Source organism: Antedon bifida, chromosome 5, assembly GCF_963402885.1.
Source record: "Antedon bifida chromosome 5, ecAntBifi1.1, whole genome shotgun sequence".
In the NCBI taxonomy this organism is placed as follows: Eukaryota; Metazoa; Echinodermata; class Crinoidea; order Comatulida; family Antedonidae; genus Antedon; species Antedon bifida.
In genome coordinates, this window is record NC_136230.1 from 167,138 (window position 1) to 188,021 (window position 20,884).

Here is a 20,884-nt window from a genome sequence, read left to right on the forward strand (position 1 = left end):
TTTAGCATAAAGCTATGGATAGCGTATTTTTGTTCTTATCTAATGTCATTTCATAAGTGGGCCTCATTTATGAACATTATTAGTATGTAATTTATTTTCTGATGAGAATTTAGATTAGCAGTGAGTTTAGCAACTGTGGAGATAGAGAGTGTGAATTGTCTATTGAACCATACACCCATCAGTAACGCTCTGATAAGTGTCAAGTATTGATTTTAATTTTTGCCATATATTGTCATTTGAGTACTATCTTTTGTGTGCAGTATAATTTGTTTTCAACCATGTCTTGATCTTGAACCTAATTCTAACTCAAAAGCTCTGTCTACACTATCAAACTAGTTTGTGATGTGCCCAAATATTGTAGCGATATGATATGACATCATCATCAACATCAAATTTTGTGTAGTGTAGACAGAGCTAAAGTATGCCATAGTAGTAGTAGATTTTTATTTTTTGTATGTTTCATACTGTATTAAAATAAAACAATATTTTAAATAAATAATAAATTGTTTGTGTGTCATTGTATTCAAAATTGCAAATTAACTTTTGCACATTAATGGTATAAAATGTTGTTTTTATAACCCTACTGCTTAGGATTATTACATCTGTAACCCACATGGTTTGGTAAAACCAGGCAGAAATAGAATAAAACAAACATACTACCTTATTTTCGACAGGTTTCTGCGATTGTTGGTAGAGCTGATCTTTTATGTGCTGTTTTGTTCTTCTCATCATTTCTCCTTTACGTATCGTCGCTGAAAAAAGGTAAGATTTCAAAGTTCAAAGAGTTCATAAAGACTATGACGAGGATTAATGGGATTCACTTGGAAGATACTTGACTAATCCACAGGATTAAGAACTTAATCTTTTAAGAGCATCGCTTTCTAAATAATCTCACACATACTTCTTGTAAATGTTGCATTTTAGTCGATTGTCCCTTTTTTTACTTTTTGAATTATAAGAGAAAAAACTTTAAAATATACACTTTCTCACACTTTGCCAATAGCAACAAAACACTGAATGTTGTATTCCACTTTATATATTTGTGTAATTTAGCCTTTTAAAAGGTTCCTGTTGTATTTCATTAAACTTAATAGATTTAGTTTTAGTCAAACATTATTTAGTATGTGCTTGATTATTAATCTAATAGAAAGCTGTTACAACAAATGACCTATACTGCTTGTGACAAAGGATATTTATCAACATAGTTTAAGTTCATTGGCAATTCACCACCTAGCATTCTCTTTATAATTTCATCAATCTCGTCATTTCGTGTCTCATAAAGATGATTTATATCGACAGTTGATAATCAAAACTCACGCTTAATAACTGTAAATCTAACTCTATAATTGGTCATTTCTATAATATTATATTCATTCTTTCCTATACTACAAATACTACTAAAAGCATCATGTGCCATAAAAATCCATTTGCGATTAATAATGTTGTTATCGAACTACAAATCAATCAAATTTTAAATTCAGATAATCTGTGGATTATAAACTTGAAATATTTCTTTTAATTTTCAGTACATTTTTTTCAAATAAAATTACACTGTATAAAATCAAATAAAACCATCATGAGAGATATGAAGGCATAAACCTAAATAACTGTTAACTATTTCTTGCTTGAAATATTTATATTTAATAAAACAGCTGCTGGTTATAACTCTGTTAAGTACCATTTTATTGATATCAGGAGAAATATTAGAAAATTCTCAGTCATTTAATGGTCAGTGCAGTTCTAAAACAAGTGGCTTTATCATGTCATGTCCACTTGTCCTCATCCTCATGTTCACAAGTCACCATCCTCATGTCGACATGTCTTACTATCATGTCCACATATCCTCATCCTCATGTTAACATGTGAATGTCATGTCATCATGTCATGTCTACATATCCTCATCATGTCCACATAGAGTATCATCATCCTCATGTCCACAGTCCACATGTAATGCAGCCATGTCTCGGGCCATGTCTACATGTCCTCGCATTGAAATCCATAGTCATAGTGTCCTCACGTACAAATTTCATGTCGTCATCCTCATGTCCATATGTCATCATGTAGACTTGTGGTCATATCATCATGTGAACTTGTGGACATGTCCTAATAAAATAAAATAAATGTCCACATGTCATCATGTGCAGTAACAGATAAGAAAGAATGTATGCACATACACGTCTGCCTGTAGACATAGCAGTTATTATTATTCTCCTATCAAAACTTCTTTGGCTGTTTCCATGCTAAATGGATGTGAAACACAACAATTAGCAATTTAGTATCAAATTGTTAACTTTATATTTGGATAACAAAGTCCATCTAATTAAGTGGAAAGTTAATTGGTTGTCCATCGCATCTGTCTTCTAACTTTGCTTCAGGCTGTATTGCTAATTTGATTTGTATTTAAGTGTACCTTCACCATCATGTATTATTTCAGATTGCAAACAATACATAAATTGAATGTTGGACTGTGATTGCATAACTGAATGTTTTATTGTACAGACAGTAGTTTAATAGTCCGTATAATCTTATGTATTGAAATATTTATGCTTTTCAGTCAGTAATAAATGAATAGGGAGGAAAATGTTGTCATAACTAATACTACATAAATATTAAATAAAATATTAACAATATAAAGGTGATGATAAACGAATATATAATATTTTTAAAATCTACTAAATAAGTGATTTGAATGAAACAAAAACACTCTGCGAATGAAAGTTAAATTATGTTATATATGTCGATCATTTAGTACAGAATTGATAGAACATCTTGTTGTATAAGAATCAATAACATTGATAGATTTCTTGACAGCACATTTTAGTTGCAATAATAAATTTAAAAAACCTTCCATAGATTGATGTATATATATTTCAATATGACGGTTAACGTCATGTTACCATAGAAACCTTAGATTTGAATGAGTTCCTATTCAATCAAATCCGTTTTCAGAATTAAAAGTTTGGATTAATCAAAGGCTTTGTAATAAAAACAAAAATACTAATAAATATTGAAATAATTTAATAGAGTACGTAAACTTACAATGAATTAAAAAAACTGTTAACAAACTTTGAATGTTATAAAATATAGATTTTTGTATATACATTTTGAAAAGTACCAATTCTTTAACTTTGTTCATTCATTTCTTTGCTCAAAGTAGCTTTTTTCAAAGATTATTATTGCATGCAGATTTGCATGCAGTAATTACTATACTTACAAGAGAAACACTTTAAAAACAAGGAACATGAGTTAAGCTCAATCTGACTTGTAAGTGCAGTTTTGATGCTCAAAAGTTTCCATTCCAAATCTTGTGTCATAAGACCTTATTATACATCTTGTAAACGTTTCATTAGCAATTTTACTCCATACAAATTTACGCCATTGAATTTTTAAATTTAGATCATAAAATTTGATAACTTTCAAACATACGTTAACTTATTGATAAGTTTCAAACATACGTTAACTTATTGATAAGTTTCAATGACTTACAAATGGTATAAAGACATTCTTTTATCATAACCTCTGTATCCCCTTGGAAATTATTTAATAGATGTATTGAAAATTAGTTCTAGATACTTGGTTAAACCCACAGTAGACCATGATTTCATAGCTAGCCTGGGGGAGCATTTTGGTTATAAATTCTACAGGTCCATAGCTGTCAAACCATTCAAACGTGTCTTGTGTATATAAAGACATTTTATATCTGCCTGCAGCACTAGAAACTTCTTTTTTGTGCATGTACAAAGCCAATAAAATGTATTGTTTGAACTATGCATAACTTCTTAGCAAAGAAAATTCTAAAATTGCCCCAGGAAAGTTTAAAATTGTTTTGTATAGAAAAATATTTCTCTTCTTGCCCCTTGTTATGTCCCTAAAATGTCATGTCCATGTTTAAAATGCAAAAGAAGAAGGTGTTCATTGTCAAAGTGCCATCTTGCTTTATATAATATAATAATCTAGTCCTCTTGAGTCCTATCATTATCTTTATGATTGCAAGGTTTAAAATACCAAATAGATTTATATATTTACAATAAAGACAACAAGTATCCCAATAAATATATATAATAGTCAATAAAAGCAGCCAACCAGAAAAAACCCAAAACCCTGGATTTCAAAAGTTAAATAAATAAATGTCTAATTGTATTAAAGAACTATAATTCTATTTTATCTTCATTATCAAAAGTAGTTTTCACACTTTGTAACTCTTTTATGCATTGAAGCATGATTCTGGAGATTTTGAAAGGTTGAAGGTTTTGAACTTTAAAAACCCCCTTTTCCTGAAGTTCTCTTTACAAACTAGAAAGACCAGCAACAAAACTGATTGTAAATAGGCCTAACTAGCCTTGCTCTGACAGTTTCTGCCCTTTTGTGGAAAACAATCCCCTCCCCCCCCCCCCCCCCCCTTCTGTTTGAAACTCCTGGCTATGGGTTTGTAAAGAAATAAGACTGCTAGTTTGTTTATGTTTGTTTTACTTGCCACCAGTGAGACATGGTTTTCGGAGATATCTACCAATAAATCTATTTTCATATAAAATATAATGTCATCATGAATACATTTACATTCTTTCTGTTTGTACATAAATCATTCCAAATAGAACTGACCAAATGACAAGCAAGAAGATTGAACTTGTTATTTAAGATCAGAAGCCTGACGCCAAAACATGGCACCATGTTCTGAATGCTCGTTTATTTTCTCTTAAGTCGACACATAATTTTGTCTGATTTCACAAGTCTGTGCATTTCGTGCAATGAATTGAGCAATTAACAATTAAATGTATTCGATTTAACAAATAAACACAGCCTATACATTATAATAATTACACAATTGCACTGTACCATCAAATCTATCTACATAAACATTTTTGTTGATACTTACTAATTTACATTTTAAAATGTGCTTTTGTGTGCTATGTATTTAATTAATAGAGCATGGAAGGTTGAGAAGTACCTTTAATTTTATGACAATTTTTTACTTTCACCATCTTTAAGAGAAACTGGATAGAAATGTTTTAAACATATTCATTTTATTTTATAGGTTATTCATTTTTTCAATTTTATTTTTTGAAGCATACATGTGTAAAAATTAAAAATTCTGTGAACCACTTTTTACCTTCATTCTCGTTTATTTTAAATTCAACACAACATTGTATTTGAACGTATTTGAACTAAGTAGAACACAGAACTGAAAAATGTCCTAACGATTAAATTTTACATTAAAGATGGAGGAGAAAAAAAATCTTCCTTCAATCGTTAAATGCATCACAAAGCGATCTAATTAGAGTTTTTTTATGAGAAGTTATTTTAAAAATTGCTGGTCATGAAATAATGAGAAATATAACGGAGAGACAATATGACTTAGAAAACATCAATAAAAGACGACAGAAATGTATTTATTCAAACAATTAAATGGCTAGTTGTAGATGACGGTCTCCAAAATGTGTAAAACTATGATATAAAGGAATTAAGTTTCATCCAGTAGCATTAAATCTAACTGGAATTGTGATTAGAAGGACGTTATAGATTATACAGCATTTTATTGGACGATACTTTGTCTGTTTCCTGTCTTGATGGATGATCAAGTTAATGGTAACAGTGAAACAATTATGATAAAGACAGATGATGATAATGGTTATCATTGATGATACAAACTTTAAATATCAGGATAAAAGTATGAACATGAATAAAAAAAATAACATTTATGATTATGCATTGAAGTGATAGAGGTCACTGTGGCAACTATATTGGTTGAAATGACGGTGACATGATTAAAGCTCTGTCTACACTATCAAACTAGAAAATGACAAAAAAAAAGTGTGATGTGCCAAAATATGGTAGTGATATGCCCAAATATGGTATCGATAATTAATATGCCCAAATATGGTAGTGATATGACATCATCAGGTCCATTTGTGGGCAGATCACATTTTTTTGTCACAAAGTTTAATAGTGTAGACAGAGCTTAAGATGTTTCAGTTCCAAGTTAATGTGTCTATACGGAATGGTGTTTGTTGGTTTTTTGGTGTCAAAAATGTTTAGTGGTGTCTGCAGGACGTGCAGCTGTAGTTGGAATTTCACTGCTTCTGTTCTTTAATACTATATACTGTAAAGCGAAAGTCATGTTATTCTTTATTTAAAGGGACATTAGTTTATTCATAATAGAGCGGTTACCATAGGCCTACTTATATACAATTTGCATACTTTAAATTGTTGTGATTGACTTGAATCTTTGAATGAAAACATTTCCACATCTTTTTTTTTTTAATTGGTCAACTAGAATGATTTTGCTGTGAATTATGTAAACTCCTTTAAGTGTAAAAACATCATATACAAATTTTAGATTAGATTTTACATTAGACAAAATCTTAAATTTGCTTGATGTTGTAGCTCTCATAAAGAATGCTCTAATGCCCTGTATATCAAGACACTTCCTTCCACAATGAAGTCTTGGTAATTTTTCTCCGGAGGCATTCAACGTGTGCTGGAAGTAAAAGCGCAATAATAATGAGTTGAAATGAACACATGTCGGGTCTTGGTCATCTACTGTGTTATTCCATTGTGACTTAATATATGGAAGAATAAAACAAATCAGTTTGATTATTGTAGCTTAAAAGCAAAATCTGTCAGATGAAATATCATTTTATTCTAGCCTTTGAAAGCTGAATTTTCTGCTATATTGTGTTTGAACACATTTTATTTACAGTTTCATACTAAACTATGAGAATTATATGTTTGTTAAATTAACATTACTAATGTTAGTACTAATCTCTGCTCATTCCTAACAGTTTGTTGTAGGTGAAAGATGATCATGATGTATCAAAAGCCCTTCAGACTTATTCATCAATAATCATTCTAAGTAAGATTAAAAAAGAACTTCCCCAGAGGTGTATTTTATTTCCGGGGAAAAAATTATAAAGTGTAGACACAAAATAATATAAGTATGTTTTTTTATACTTCCTTTTGAATAATTTATGTAACTGTGGTTATCATGATTTGAGCTGATTTGTTGTCTTGCCATAGGCCATAATTGATCTACATATCATTTTCAATAAATACTTTGGTTCTAGATAAATTCATAATGTTTTGTCAAGTGCTATGATACAATGTTGGTCGTTGAAATAAGATGCATAAGTTAATTTTGAATCTATTAATAAGCATTGTAGTCGCATAGTTGACAACAGGATAAAAAGTCAAAATAAGATTATGGTTTCAAAGAGACAATGCATCATTTTAAATGCCAACGATGAAAATGTTCCTTGCTTGTCGCCAGTATTATAAATGCTTTTTGCGCTCAGACGGATTTAGTAATTCAACGGATGTTTGTTAGTTAATTGAAGTTTATGTATTAATGTTGAAACTTTTTTGACTTTAACTTTTTATATTTTGTACTTTAACCAGCCCAAATGAGTAAGAAGTAGACTTGAGTGGGCCTGGGGTGCTTATAATTAAAACAGTCAATGAAATAAACTGTCTCCATTTACTAATCATTTATTGATTGTTGACCATTGGTTGTTGGTCTACAGCCTTTTAAACCTTAGGATTGATAGTGTTCTCCTGAAATCTAAAGTAGCATATTGACATTTAAAGGCAATGATGAAAAGTAATGAAAGGATTGTATAGAAAATTGCTAAACTCACTGCTAAGTCCTGTTAGTTTTTAAAAAGTGATTCTGTTCAATGCAATTATCGTCTCTTTCATAAAAAAAAAATTATTTTTGTATCAATTTTACACAAATCATAAAGTCAAATCACTGCCATTTGTTTTGTGCCAGTAAGAGTATCACCTAGTTTATACACATTTCACAAATAACATCTTGGGGCAAAAAAATCAGCTGTTTGGTGTGAATTTAAATTAATTTTTCTTTGTTTATTCAAATGTATTGTGTTACAAAAATCAATTTTGTTTTATTCAACTTTCAAGCCACACACATCTTAAGCATTGAGGTATTATACTAAACACAAATGCTGTTATTATATTGTTTGCAGTGTGAGTCATGTGTGATATTAGCCTTTTTAGCCTTTTCTATTAGTATTTTTTCAAATTACACGCACACGTACAAATTATTACGCATGTACGTGCAATTACAATGAAGTACTGTAGAGCAATCATTCATCTGTCAAAACTTATATCAAAATACTTTGAATATAATTATAAATTATTTTGTTTTACTTTTTCTGAGTAGGTTAAATGTCATGTTATTTAAAAGTTGAAGTTGTTTGTTTCTTTTGGAACTAAATCATGCTCTTGTATATCGAAGAAAAACAATTTGTTTTGCATAAATTCACATTTAACTTAAAGCCCCCTTCCCTTCGTTTTTTAGATCTAATTTAAGATCACAAACTATATTTAATGTAAAAATAATACTATATGGTCCTATTGCGATAACTTTTTTCGTCTTTAAACGGTTAAAAATGTGAAAAATAAGTCGATTCTAATAATTATAGCGGCCCGCTATAAATCCCAAAATGCATTGCGCGCGGATTGATATTTTTGTTTTTCACCTGTAATTCGCCCACTTTTCGATCGATCGTGAGGCCAAAACAAATGGAAGACTCCTAACTTTTCAGCGAAAATACCGGGTTTTCCCCAATTTGTATCAACGGAGTCTGGCAAAAATAGAAAGACAATTAATGCAGCAACTATACAACGTCAGGCTAGGTATATAGCTAGCGTACGATGTTCGTACGTTACCGATGTTTACCAGCTAGGCCTACAAAACTAAGCCTAGCTAGGCTAGGCCTAAGACCGTCCACGAGAGGTCGATCGCCGCGAGCTACTTAGGTAGTGCATTGTTTCTCACTTTTTATCATAATTTACCATAAAACGTACATTTAAGACAAGGAATGACATGGTTTAATGTTTTTAAAGTGATGTATATGTATTATTTTCCAAAAAACGTCCAAAATTGCAGGGAAGGGGTCTTTAATTTCTTGGGAATATAGCTTTAAAAATAATGAAAGATCGATGATACTAACTGTAAATTGTTATAATAAAATTCCACTATATAAAAAATGAATATTGATGACTTTGCAATCGAGAAAAACCATTAGTTTGTAGACCTTTGATATGATACAGACTGTATGGACAACAATGTGCCATTTATGTATCTTACTCCAGGGAACTGTCTCCTTGGAGTAAATTCCCAAATTGCTCATAAAAATCTTTAATTTTACTTCACATTAACTTTTAGATTGGTAATTGGGCTGAAATATGCATCGAAAAAGTATGTTTTAATTTGTAAATAATTTGGCAATAACAACATTGATTTTTTAATTTCATTTTTAGTTAGTCATTTATCGACCCAGAGACATCAAGTCTAATAGTTGTCTTGATCTAACTATAATGCCTTGTTTCAATTGATATTCAAAAAATATGCTGAAACCAGGGAAATTGATGGGGCTTTTAGTTAGACTTCCTAAGTTTCTAAGAACTGAACTAATATTATAGGGTAAGAAAGCTAAAACTTTGATTGCTAAACCTGTTTTGTGAAGTGAGTTTATTAGGACTTTCATCTATCCTAACCTTTAGCATCAAATTATAAAAATAGTTATTACACCTGCATAATGCCTGGCCTGCCGTTCAACTGAACCCTCTATAAATCCATGCATATACTGCCGACCATTCACCTAACCCTCTATTAATAAAATTGCTTTTAATTCAACAAACGTATCCAACTCATTCACTTCCTGATGATTTATATAATAGATTCATTGAACAGCAACAGGATTTTGTTGTAATAATTCCTCTGAGCATAGAAATTAAGGAACTGGACAAATTATTCATTAGAAACAATTAAACTGAAACAACATTCCCTGGAGTGTGGACTTGTTTTAAAGCTAATCGTTAATTCTAATTGCCAATAAACGAACAGATTAATGCATGATGCCTTCTCAACCCGAGTTTAGTCATTTCTAACTGCATAGTCGACATTTATGTATTTTCCATTGCAAGCTCCTAAAATGTATGTACATCAGGGATTTTGCTTCCAAGCACATTTCACGTGTGTAATTAAATGACATGTTGTTTTCAAAATTTATTAACGTAATTACTGATTTCTAATCCAAGTATTATGTAATCGAAGCATAATAATATGATTAATGGTGTTTGTTATTCATGTACCCATCTTTTCTGAAAGACTTTTCTTTATAAATTAAAGTTCCCTTTTGTGGTTTTGATGTTTACAGTATTTAAATTTGTGTAGTTTTATTGTCTTAATTATGCCAAGCAAAATTAATTTTAAGTGGACCAATAACATTTCTTGAATCTATAACATAAAAATATTTTTAAAATATATCACAATTATAAATAAAATAGAATTATTTCAACAAATGCAATACTTCAGAATTGTTAGAAAAAATAGTTTAACTACAGTACTTAAAGTTTATTTGTTTTTTGAACTACTTTCCATTAAAGTTTAATGTGTAAACTCTACTTGCTGTGTTGACATGCTTTTAGAAATTCATTCTTTCAAAGCCCTAACATTAAATTTATTTTAAACAATAAAATATACTAATAAAGTTGAATTGAGAACAGATTTAAAATGCTTTTACATTAAATACTGCAGAACCTTTGTCTTTAAAATAATTCTAAATGCCTACGCTAAATCGCTTTTGAAAGTTTACAAAAACATTTCATATATTTCCATGATTTATAAAATGTCATTTAAACACTAAAAGGTGGCATGTAAATATTGATGTTATGTAAAAGGCTAACACATGTTGCAATTTGATTTGTATAAAGGTAAACAGTAGATCCTTTTATCCCATTATTCATCATGTATTCAAGTCTCATATTAAAAGTTAATAGCTGCTTTGAATCATGAAACTGAAAATATTTCAAATGTTTTTAAGAACAAAGTTAATGGTTTATTATGTCAGTGACACATTTGGTACATTTGAATAATACAAAATATATATAAATGAATGCATACATTATTTTAATGTGAACATACTATATATTGGTTTCCAGGCTAATTTTTTACTAAATGCTCAACAGGCCCCTTTTGTCTCTTTTCTAGGTATCTCCTACAGTATATCGAATCCTCTATCGAATATTTTATCACCTTCACTATTTATTTTCACCATATATTTTTGTCTATGGAAACAGTACTGAGTAGGCCTACTTGGTCAGATACCTAATTTTTGTTCATCACCATGATTCTTTGTTTTCATGTAAATTACAGTATTCTTCAATACATTTTGCTGCACATTGTAGTGAAATGCCTGTTGTTTGGCAGATACACACTGTTATTGGTTATACTATGAATTATCGTATTAAACAACATATCTTTTGATCTCCATTCTCTCATAAAAACTAGCACAACAGGCGATAACAACATCCAGTCACTCGTCGGTTAACGTGTGGACAGAAAGTGATGCGTGTTTAGATGAGATTATCTGATATTCCTTTTGAATTTTAATTCTTTTTGTTCTTCCCCTGGTGCCAGAAATCTGCTATATTAGATTTCATATCTTATAAATTGCACAAGTTTCATGTTACATCTAAATTCAAATTTATTGTCAAAAAAAGTAAATTTATAATAATTGGATAAAAATAGTTGAATATCGTTATTGAATTTTTAATTTATTTTACTTCGTATTTACTCATTAAAGGAAATAGGCAAATATGGAGGAAAGGTTCACCTTTATAGGAAGACAAATATACACAAATTGCCAACACACTCAGCCTAACTGCTCAAGAAAGTTTGTTTTTATAAAATCACCTTAACATCCAAATGAAATCCTATTATTAATGGAATGGTATGGCAATATTTGGAGCATTTCTCTCAGGCCTTACATTTGTACCTAGTTCATGTATGATTGACTTCAGTATAGTGACATGACCATAGGATGAGCTGCTACTTGTGGTATCACAGGAGCACCTGCTGATGTTGAGCTTATAGCCTGGTGGGCCTAGTTAAATTAGGTTATAAACTGCTGTGAAACAATGTTAGAAAATATGAATATGACACACACTAAACTCAATCATTGACAATTTTTATCAGAGGGTCTACTAAAAGTTTGATTAAAAAAAGAACAAACTCTGAAAAATGTGAGCCAATGATTCAAACTTTCTTGAAATAGGCCCTAATTGTTTTTGGATTCTAATTATTAAATTTCTTGAAGAGTTTTACCTTTGATGTAACATTAACATTTTAATAATGTGTCAAAAGTTCTGTGACAATCAAAATATTGGATAAATACAATGTAATACAACTTGAAAATCATGGTAATCTTTCATAGTGAAAACAATGTGGAAGCTAACCGTGCAGTGACATTGCTTAAAAGATTCAAGATGGACAAATGATTAATAACCAAATCTCAACACAAAAATTTGTGAGGAAGATTTCCTGATCTAGTTCTCTAGCACAGGTGTTGGCCTGATTATTTTTCTTAAAAATGCAATGCCCGTTTTTTTTCCCTAAGTACACAAATTACGTTTTTAGAAGAGACACGATTGTTGATTGTGACATTTGTCTGTGCTAGAAAAGTTAAATGATATTTGACACAATTATTGTGCACAATTGGTTTATGTAAATCCAGAGATCAGTTGTTTAAAATTCATCAGTGACAAAATGTTTCAAGGAAAATAGTTTGTCTAAAATAAAAATCTTTATTATACTATATCAATTGAACTTTTTATAAAGTAAAATTATAGAATCAAAATGTACAAAATTTAACATTCTACTAATATCATAGGAAAAATGACAAATGATACCTATTTTTTTTCTGTAGTTTTTTGTTTCAAGTTGATTATTTAGTTTTTTTCAATTTTGTTTTAAGTAATAAGATTGTTGATATAAAAAATAAGTGTTTCAGACATATCTGTCATTCTATTTAATTCATCAATAAACTTTTACTTTTAATAGATATAATAAAATTCATTTATTCAAGAAATAGTTTGCATTAAGGCAAAATATTGATTTAATTCTAACGTAATAAAATGCATTTATTCATCAAATATATAGTTTGTGTTGACGCAATACATTTATTTAATTCCAAGAAAAAAAATGAAAGAAAGCTGCTACTTTATAGAATTGATTAGTTAATACCATTGCTAGTCTGCAATGTATGATTTAAAAAATTGATTATTAACAAATTGTGACGTTGTCGGTGTTAACAACAAAGACAGTTTCAATTCTACAAAATGAATATGGCATCCATTACCATTGTATTTGAATATTAAAGACATAGTATATTAAATTAGATATGATTTATGATGTTATGGTGCCGAATTATCCTCCAAATCCATTATCAAGAACTATGCAGATAGCTTTATGAATGTTCAATCATTTTAATGACTGAATATCACAATTTTAATATCTGTAATTTCAATATTTTTGCTCTTATGGAGTTTTGAAGTTGAATTTGTTCGTAAGTAGCAATATTTCATTTATGTTTGATCATTTTAATGTCAAATATTCATTTTAAATAAATTGTTTTCAATTACTCAAGGTATGTTTTACAAACTTTGATTCAATTTTGATATCCATGGTTTTTTCCTAACTCATCTGACTAATAGAACACAAACTTGAAATGTAATTTGTTATTCACTTTCTAAAGCATTTTTTTTTAAATCATAAAAGCACTTGCTTCTTTTTACAGATGGTTTGCTGGCAAACCAATACATGGATACAGTAATTGCTTATTAGATTTGCTCTCTTCTCTTAGACTTTGTATCATCTTTTTACAGCCCTTCTGATAATATTCATTTACTAGTTTTATATCCTTTGTTCTCTGATTCATAATTACCATGTATACACCAGTAGGCCTATAATCTCCTTCAATACAAATCAAACAATATTTAATTTATTTTTGTAAAGCTTAATAGGTTTTTTATAATTGATTGAGTTTTCTGGTGCCAAATATAATATGTAAAGTAAATATTTTTCGCTGTTGGATGTAGTTGAAATGAAAAGAAAAATTTTAAAAATAAAAATATGAATATAATAATCTATATATAAATGTATCCTCTTTTGTCCAGTGCAATATTTGTAAACTGTCAACTTCATCCGTCTTCAGTTTAGGCCAAAGGAGCTACTCTGAATAATTTAAGTAGGTCTGATTTTATGCACATCTTATCCGCTTACAATCCACTGTATTGTGATGGTCATTTTGCTAGTAATCACTTCTATATACTGAATTAGTTATATAGGTCTGTGTTGTATAACATTAAAATAATATTTTACAATTTTCTTTGTTTTAAAAGTCACCATTTTCTCTGTAGACATCTGTAAAACCTGACATACTTAAACTGTCTTTGTTTGATAAGACTATTTTATCTCAGGAGATTAAGATGGAATAAATGGCACTAAAAACATATTTACTGTCAAAGTACCATTATATTCTATTCTCATTATAAATATTATATGGAATCATAAAAGCACATTTTTATTTATTTTTATAGCACTAGACCTACTTTAGAATTTTAAATGTGCTATTTTCAGTATTTCATTACCTTTTTATTAACTGGTTTTTAAAACTTGTTAGCGATTTATTTTTTTGAAAGATTTATCGATTATAGATATTAGTTTTTGTACTTGTTGAAATGTCCAGTTTATGTCGCAAAACACTTATTCACTTTGACCAAAAAAAAATGTTGATACATCTTATTTTTTCATGTTTTGGGATTTTTAAAATTTTTTTTAAATTCAAATTCTCACTAAAATGTACATACAAAAAAGAAAAAGACAAACATATAAAAAGAACAATTGTACGCTTTTTTGGTCATTGAGAAGTTTTGTTATTCATGTTCAATCCAATAATTTAGAGTTAGCTGAGACAAGGATAATGGAATGATTTCTATTTTCATCATTGCTATTTTAAAAAGATTTGTTAAACCTTCGTTGGTCTTAATTCCAGATTTTGCTTCATTCTGTTAACGAGTATAACCATACTTTTTAGTTCAAACCGTAACACATGAATAGTGATGTGCGAGTGTGTAAGTAATAACTATGTTTCTTGATGTATCATTGGCCTTGAGAATTTGAAATGCGTTGAAAAACTGAATAGCAATATGTTGAAATTAATTTGTTTTTGTTATTGCTCGATAATATGGCTCCAATAAGCATATTGAAATGTCACTAATTGATCATAGCTCAAGTCAGCCTTTACTAATTGAGAGATCAATCAATAATATTAAAATTCATTAGAAATGGAAAAGTTTATTATATGTAGGCCTATGTAAATTAATATTTTACTGCAATCAAAATTAGCGCTAAAGTGAAATATAACAATTTATATTACATTTGATTATCTTAAAAACCTGTAAATTACAAAAGTGTTAAATAATATACAGAAACTACTGCAACTACGTAGCTACTGTATGCTTGATAATCAAGGTTATTATTATGTGACATTAGATTCCAACTTCATTAGTTTAGGAAAAAAAACGAGAAAAATCTAATTTGAAACATGGACAGATTAATTGCTTCAATTATATAACTGTGACTATAGTTACTGTAACAAAATTGGCGTGTGTTGTATCACTTCACGAACCCAATACAAAATTTGTGATCGGTGGCATGTGTCTCCATTTAAAAAGACCTTTGAAAGTGTGCAATCAACTATTAAAATATAATTGAGCAAAACATTAGAGGTGAGAAGTACAAATGATTTGACAGCTTGTCTTTGGTCTGGTGGGAATTCTGTATTACCTGTGCTTTGACTCCATTTGATTTGTAAAAACACTAGTATTGTAAAACCAACAACTGAAAAATATAATGGGTCTTTGGCAATTAAACAAAAATGGAATTGCCTTCCATATATTTGGTAAAGCTTCACTAAATGGGCATGAAAAATTGAAAAAGCAAAGATGGAAAATTCCATATAGTAACTGATCCCTTATCAACCAGTGCCACTTTTTCAAAAAGCAAGTTCCAGATTGTGATTTTAGAACAATTACAGCTTTGGCAAATGATTTTTAAATGGTTTTAGCTGCATAAACTACATTGTGCTACATAGGTTATAAACTATACACAGTGAGATTTGTATCAGTTGTTTTGCATATATAATGGTACAATAAATCACAAGTATTTCAGCTTGATCCCTTCAGTAAACATGTTGATTGAGTGATGACTGTTTACACTACTCAACCATAACAGAGTGTAAACATACACTTAAAGGTGTAAACCACAAGAGACATGGATGCTGGAAGAAACAAAAACAACATTTCTAAATTAAATCTCCATTTTAGGCAGACAATTATATTCCTGACTGCAGCCTCTCTCTCCTCATGTTCTCCACAAGGAAAGAAATGTTTTTTTAAAAAAGCAATATTTTGTGGGTATATTTTTTGGTACATTTTTATTATCATGATCAAGCCAATATTTTATATCCATTGCCTTCGTCTAAAGTATGATGTTATAATATCATAATTCTTTTGTGACAAGAAATTTAATTCAATGGAAATGTGTTGGGTGCTTTAGACGGTTAAAACTCTTAACTGTTGGGTGGTGAGTGCACTAATGTTCATGGGACAAAATGTCCTAAAATATCAATTTCTATTATTGATCCTTATTGCAATGGTTCAGTCATACTAAAAAAAGATTCAAACACTTAGACAAAAGATAGGATAATAGGCTAAGTTCAGCACTTCATTTTATAATTTGTCATCCCGAGGCCCTTCCTATGATCCAACAATGCATTAACAATAAGAACAGCAGCAGCATTCGTATTGTAGTTTTGCTGGGTTTTTTTTATTTGCCACCTACTCTCCTGAGCAAAATCAGACAACCTTTGTTCTTATGAAAGACAAAGTAACAACGCCTACGTTAATGCCATGAAATAATAATTAACCTGGTATTACAGTAATAACCTACTATATTGTTACCAAGACTGTTTGAATGTGCTTTATTGTTAATAGTCATTTCAAACGACATTAACGTGTGACTGTGATATACAACAGATTTGTACGATGATCTTCTAAACAAGTGACTCATACAAAGATTATTGCTTTCGCCATCTGAAGTGAAGACAGTGAAATAAATGGTATCATAGTGAGTAAGAAATTGAAAAAAACCTGCAAAAATTAACATAATAAAGAATTTATCATACAAATACCAATACCATACAGTAAATAATATGTTTATTTTGCTAGTTTCTGTTAAAAAAAAGATCAAGTCTAAACTTTCCATTTTTTTCAAAGATTTTAATTTTTAGATTTAAACCAATTTTTAGTTTCGTGCAAACCTATTTTTTTATTTCTTAGTGCTTATAGATCAATATTTTTGTAGGAAATATGCAAAAATATTAAATTATTTATTTAAAAACATACTATCCAACTACATATTTCCACTAGTCACTGATATTGTACAAATATTTAAATCATAGATTTTGATAGTAGCTTTCTATTACAGCCATTAATGCTTTAAATCATCAATTCTTTAGTTATAAATATAAATCACTTAATGCCTAAGTATTGATTTAGAATCAATCAAGTTATGTAAAAGGAACTTGACGTGTTATAACAATACTCCTGCAAGCTGTATTGATTCTAAGGTCAGTTTATGCTAAGGTGTGATAATATTTATTTAATTGTAACATTTTCACAGTACAGGTGTATTGACAATTTATTATAATAATAATAATAATACCACATTTATATAGCGCCCTTTTCATGAGTAATCATGCTCAAAGGCGCTTTACAAGCATTATTACCCCAGTATTTTTTTTTTTTTTTTGGGATCAAACACGTATGGAAACATACTCCCATAATGCAGCCGGTAACCAGCGCAAAGTTGTGTGTAGATCTAACTGGGTACCCATTTATACACCTGGGTGGAGAGAGGCAACGTAAGTAAAGTATCTTGCCTACGGATACAAGCAATGCGGCGAGAGTTGGATTCGAACCTAGGTCTGACGATCGGTAGTCCAACGTCCAGCACACTGCGCCACATACCTAAAACTAAGACTTTAGTTACAGAATCAGTTAATGAGCAGGTTTACTTCAGGTAAAATAGATCAAAGCCTGTAGTAATACAGTTTGATGTATGCTGAAATCTTAATAAATATTTGCGAGTTTCAGTCATAAAAAGCATTTAAAATATAGAATGTACATATTTTCAACCCAATCTATCATTTTATTACACATTGATAACTAAAATGGCCTCATGGTTCACACCGTGTCAAAAACACCAAAATAAATTTCAAATCTAAGAAAGGTGAATTGTAAATGTCTGACGTCTGTGTGACCTCAACAACATATATCGCGATCATTTTTATTGGGAATGTGTGAACATTACTGAATTGAAACTACTAATGATTATACACATAGATTAATGATTTCCAAGAACTGAAGACCTGAAATGCTTTAGTGTCCATACAGACGATTTGGATCGACAAATCATTTAACATTAACATTTACACTTTATATAGCGCACAATTCTAAGCTCATAATCAGCGGTGCTTTGTAATACTGTCATAACATTGGTTGAAATTAAAAGTCTTTGTTTTTTAAACTCATTTTAGTCATCCAAATGTTTAATTTTTATTTTTCTTTATTAACAGCAAACAGAAAATACTGTATTTATGAAAATAATAATCAATAAATGATAATAAATAATAAACACTATTTATCTTCAACAAATATATCTAGAAAGGGACTTATTAAATAGTTTTGTAGCAGATTTGTTTATTACCAAAACAAATTAAATTTGTGACATGTATTTGCAATAAAAATAAATATCGTTCAAGTAAAAGTTAAAAATCTTTGCTAGAAATGACAATAAATTTCATATTTGTTTACAATAAAAATGAAATTAAAAAATAGCAGCAGCTGAGCAAGTATTGATCAAGCTATAGAAGTGTTTGCTTTAAACAGAATTCCAGACTTCCATTGTTTTCTTGAAATTTGTTATTATAGTTCACATCAGTCGTTAATACTGAAAACATTTCCACATCAATTTATGTATCATTTACATTTCCAATTTACTAACTTTAGTTCCTTTCGTAATCAATTTGTCTTCAATTGTTTTTTTTCTGTGCATAGATGACTTTTAGCAAACACATAATAAATATGTTTCCTTTTGCAGTCACATTTCATATCCGTACAACTTGTGCTTATAATACATCTCGTAAATTTCTGTAATAGTTAATAATGTTTGTATTGTTGGATACAATCGGCCAGATCCATTAAACAATGCATAGCTCAACTAAATTACAACGCTGTTGCAAATTTCAAATTTTTAATGAAACTTCAGAAAATTAGATTTTGTTGTTGAAATTTCATGATTCAGAAGAAACATTATGGAGATGGTAATTTTATTTTGAATATAGGCATTTGTCACGATTCTGGCTTTAGAAAGATTCACTGAAAGCAAAACATGATTCACTCACAAGATCCCAGCAGAACGAATGTACATAATAAGGAGTTAAGCTCTGTCTCAAACTAGTTTGATAAAGAAAGTGTGATGTGCCCAAATATGGTAGTGATATGCCCAAATATGGTAGTGATATGATATCATCATGTCCAAATATGGCCACATCACATTTTTTTGTCACATAAATTTTGATAGTGTAGACAGCTTTACAATGCTTTCTTTTTGTCTGTTTTTAAGAGTTTTTCAGTTATTTATGTAGACTTTCTATTGAATTATTCGGTGTATTTTCAGATAATCCATGTCACCCACCAAGAAGTTTCAATACCAATAAGTTATTATTGTCCATGTTGGCGTGTATGGTGTCCATGCTTTGTAAAGAACAAGGACTAACAGTCATTGTAAGTCTTAAAATCATGCTAAAGTTTGTTAAATGAAATATACATTTTTATTTTCCATTTACGCTGTTTGTTTCTGTAAATAATACTACTCAATTGAAGTGACAAACTAACAACTGCAATGACATTATTGTACTACTTAATTGAAGTGAGGACAACCTACAATAATCCAAAATGTCATTATTAACAAATAATGCCATGTGTAGGTAATTTATAGGCTAATATGTTAACCATGTTACTGTAAATGGTAAAATGATGAATTTATAGGCGATATCAGTACAATTGTTATTGTAAATTCAGCGCCAAAATTGAACCAGTGTATACAAGTACTGTAATATTATTTCCACTTGTTTGTAGTTTGAAGACTTCTTTTGTATGAGATACAAACATACTTTTGTACGTCTGATTTTGTTTGTTCTCCACTAGTGATATCAGTACTACAATAAATAAAATACTTCAATAAATTTATAATTGTTTATAATTGTTTTTTTTATCTTTCAGGGACTTTGTAGTGCTTATGACATCCTCGTTGCTTGTCGAATCACACCACAAAATATCTTTAGAGCAGTAGGCATATATACAGGTCATAAAAGTAGCAATATGAAAGACAAAATGTCTGCTAGTTCACCTTGGATCCAGTCTTTATTGAAGCGCCACTTTATTCTATTTACCTCCGGAATTGCCATGGCAACAGGTCGATATTTTATTATGGGTTGTCCACCAACATTTCAGCCTGTTGACAATCCAGCATCATTTTCAGAAAGTTTATTAGTTCGAGTAAGCATACAGTTTATTTATAATATAATATTGTTATGTCGTTGAAATGAGATGTAATGACATCATAGACTTTCTCTTAATTCAAAGTGAATCAAATAATGCCGTAGGCCTACCACATTAGGATATAGCATTAAAACTTGTGACCTTTCTGATCCTATTTCCAAATAATAACTGTACATGAAAAGTCAAATAGACCCAGTAGGCATGCCCTCTAAACAATTACACTACATTCAATAGTTGCCCTACAAAATACATTAATGGCCCTTCAGCTTATAGTTTGTTCTGAAAGACAATTCCATTACTGGCCTACAATTACATTAGCTTTGCATAGCCAGCAGGAGGCTGCCATAACTACCATACTTATCAAATGCTTTCACTATAGCTTGTCATTTTCACTACT

At 29.8% G+C, this 20,884-nt stretch overlaps 1 protein-coding gene across 3 annotated transcripts in view; it reads left to right on the plus strand.

Moving 5' to 3' along the window:
• LOC144843003 (protein O-mannosyl-transferase TMTC4-like) overlaps positions 1 to 20,884 on the plus strand; it is a 52,186-nt gene that overhangs the window by 19,657 nt on the left and 11,645 nt on the right. For all 3 annotated transcript variants that reach the window (XM_078699636.1, XM_078699637.1, XM_078699638.1), the window contains exons 5-7: positions 675 to 762; positions 19,604 to 19,710; positions 20,209 to 20,484. In XM_078699636.1, coding sequence (XP_078555762.1) covers positions 675 to 762; positions 19,604 to 19,710; positions 20,209 to 20,484 — 471 coding nt within the window. The remainder of the gene's footprint in view (positions 1 to 674; positions 763 to 19,603; positions 19,711 to 20,208; positions 20,485 to 20,884) is intronic.